Below are 2,500 nucleotides of genomic sequence, written 5' to 3'. Positions count from 1 at the left end.
TCCTTCTCCTTTTGCAATCGACGTCAATCTTGAAATGTTGATCTAATAAGCTCACGACTGAAATGTGGCTCAGCAGGTCCACTTCGCCTTTTGGTGAATTCGCTGCCTTAGTCTCGTCGAAAATTTCATTTACTTTGATTCTTGATGTTGATTGCCTCTTTTTATATTAGGTTTATTCATTATGTCTGGGTTTTAGTTTTTAATTATTAGTCTAAAAACTTTGTTCATGTTCTATTTTTTTTTATATATACATTTGAGGTTATTTTTTGTCAGTATTGGATTCCCTTAATTTGCATGCATTCCAAATTATTATTTTTTCATTAATCAATATAAATTTACTTTATCTTATTCTCATTAAACATTCCTCATTTTTTCCACTATAGACACATACGAATCACACCTCTAAGAACCTTATTTATCAATTTTATTATTACTATTATTTTTTTTCGGTTTAGGTTTATTCATAATTTCCAAGTTTTAGGTTTTTAACTACTCCAAGAACTTTATTTATCAGTTTTAAAGTTTTATATATAAAGATTTTAGGTTCTTCCTCGTCAATATTGGATTTCCTTAATCTGCACGTATTCGTTAATTTTTATTTTGTATTTATTTATTCTCACTCACAATTCCTAAAATATCTCACTCTAGACACACACGAATCCTGCCTTAACAATCTCAAAACACCTTCTTTACTCAATTATTTATCCACTTATCTCTCTAATTATTTTCTTTTTCTCACCCACACAGGTAACCGTCAAACGCACAGGTGCCGAGTCTATCACCTCGACTTTGACTATCCACCGCGTGCGTCGTGAGGAGAGTGGAAACTATACTTGCATGCCGTCCAACCTACACGCAGCTTCAGTGACTCTCCATGTCCTCAATGGTAAGTGGGGATGGGGGGGAGGGGGGGGAGCTGGAGGAATGGTTGAGATCTTTTGAGATATTTGTGTGGGTGTGTGTTTGTTCGTCTGTCTGTATATCTTGTTATTTGTGTCTCCTGTTTTGTCTTTCTGACTGTCTGTCTGTCAGTTTGTCGTTTTGTTTGTGTGTCTATCTGTGTGGTTATGTGTCTGTCTATATGACTGTCTATCTGTATGATTGTCTGTCTTATCCTCTTCGTTCTATGTTTCATTTTTTTTTTGTTCCTTCTTTATCTTTTAATCTCATTCTGTCTTCCCTCTATATTTTCTTTGCATTGTTTTTTTTTTTCTTTTTTTTTTTGCCATTATTTTTAAGATTTGTTTTTATTCCCCTCATAACCATCCTCTTCTACATCATTGCCATTGTATTCTCCCATTTTGTTTTATTATTATTATTATAATTTATCCTCTTTCTTCCTTCATTCAGTAACGCCTGTTGTTAAACGAATAAGATTTTACTATTTTCTTCATTGATCTCATATACAATATACAATCTTCAGGATACAATATGATAACAAGTCTTTTGTCTATAGATATAATGATGAAATTAATGATGTATGAAAATATAAATGATATAAAAATAATGTTAGCTTCAGTCATTTTGCATTAACTTTTACATTAACTCTTAGATTAGACACAAAACATTAACAATTCAGAAGATGAAAGTTAGTCCTCCAGGCGAATAAACAATGCCCCCAACTCTTAAGAAAAAGAAGAGAGAGAGAAAGAAAAAAAGTTATGAAAAAAGGTAAAAAAAGATAGAGAAAATGAAAAGGAAAGGCAAATATTAATTCATCAGTTGGCTTTTGAAGCACAAGAATTCAGTTCCTCCAAAGCAGAGAGATCGCCGATTTTCGAAAACGTATTGTGTCCTAATCCAAGTTTTAATCCATCTCATCGAGCTTAAATCTGCTCAGCTGGGTCGGCGAGGATGAACTGACTGGCTGACATGCACGGACTTCTATTCAAACCTAAATCGATATGATATCTTTTGAGGTTTATTTCCCCCCAAAAACATAAATCTTGATTGAATATGTAGTCTTCGTATGTTATTATAAGGTTTTGTTGACGTGGTGTAACGGAGGGGAATAGGGGGGTATTGAAAATAGGGGTGAGGGAAGGAGGGAGAGAGGGAGAGGGGGAAGAGGGTCACAGAAGGAGGGAGGGAGGAAAAGAGGGAGAAGGGGATAGGGGGGCGAGAGGAAATGAGGGAGGGAGAGAAGGAGAAAAGGGGATGGGGGAAAGAAAGGAGGGAGGGAGAGAGGTGGAAGGGGGGAAAGAGAGGGAGGAGGGACAGAGAGGGAGGAAGAGAAGGGGATGGGAGAGAGAGGGAAGGGAGGGAAGGAGAGAGGATGATGATAGAGAGAGAGGAGGGATGGAGGGAGAGAGGGATGGGAAAAGGAAGGAAGCAAAGGAGGGAAGGAGGGGAGGACGTGTATACGTGGAGAGAGTGGAGAAGGGGGAATGAGGGAAGAGTGGGAGGGAGAAAAGATGAGAGGGATGGAGAGAAATGTCGATTGATAATTAAAGAAAGAAATAAAGGGGCAGACAGACGGACGGACGCATAGACAGACAGA

The 2,500-nt window shown here is 37.4% G+C and overlaps 1 protein-coding gene across 1 annotated transcript in view; it reads left to right on the top strand.

The window, feature by feature from the left end:
* LOC119590123 overlaps positions 1-2,500 on the top strand; it is a 151,275-nt gene that overhangs the window by 139,099 nt on the left and 9,676 nt on the right. The window contains exon 5 of the mRNA XM_037938898.1: positions 748-886. Coding sequence (XP_037794826.1) covers positions 748-886 — 139 coding nt within the window. The remainder of the gene's footprint in view (positions 1-747; positions 887-2,500) is intronic.

Source organism: Penaeus monodon, chromosome 26 (genome assembly GCF_015228065.2).
Source record: "Penaeus monodon isolate SGIC_2016 chromosome 26, NSTDA_Pmon_1, whole genome shotgun sequence".
Taxonomy (NCBI): Eukaryota; Metazoa; Arthropoda; class Malacostraca; order Decapoda; family Penaeidae; genus Penaeus; species Penaeus monodon.
The sequence above is the reverse complement of the archived record's forward strand: the minus strand, read 5'-3'. Positions and strand labels throughout refer to the sequence as shown.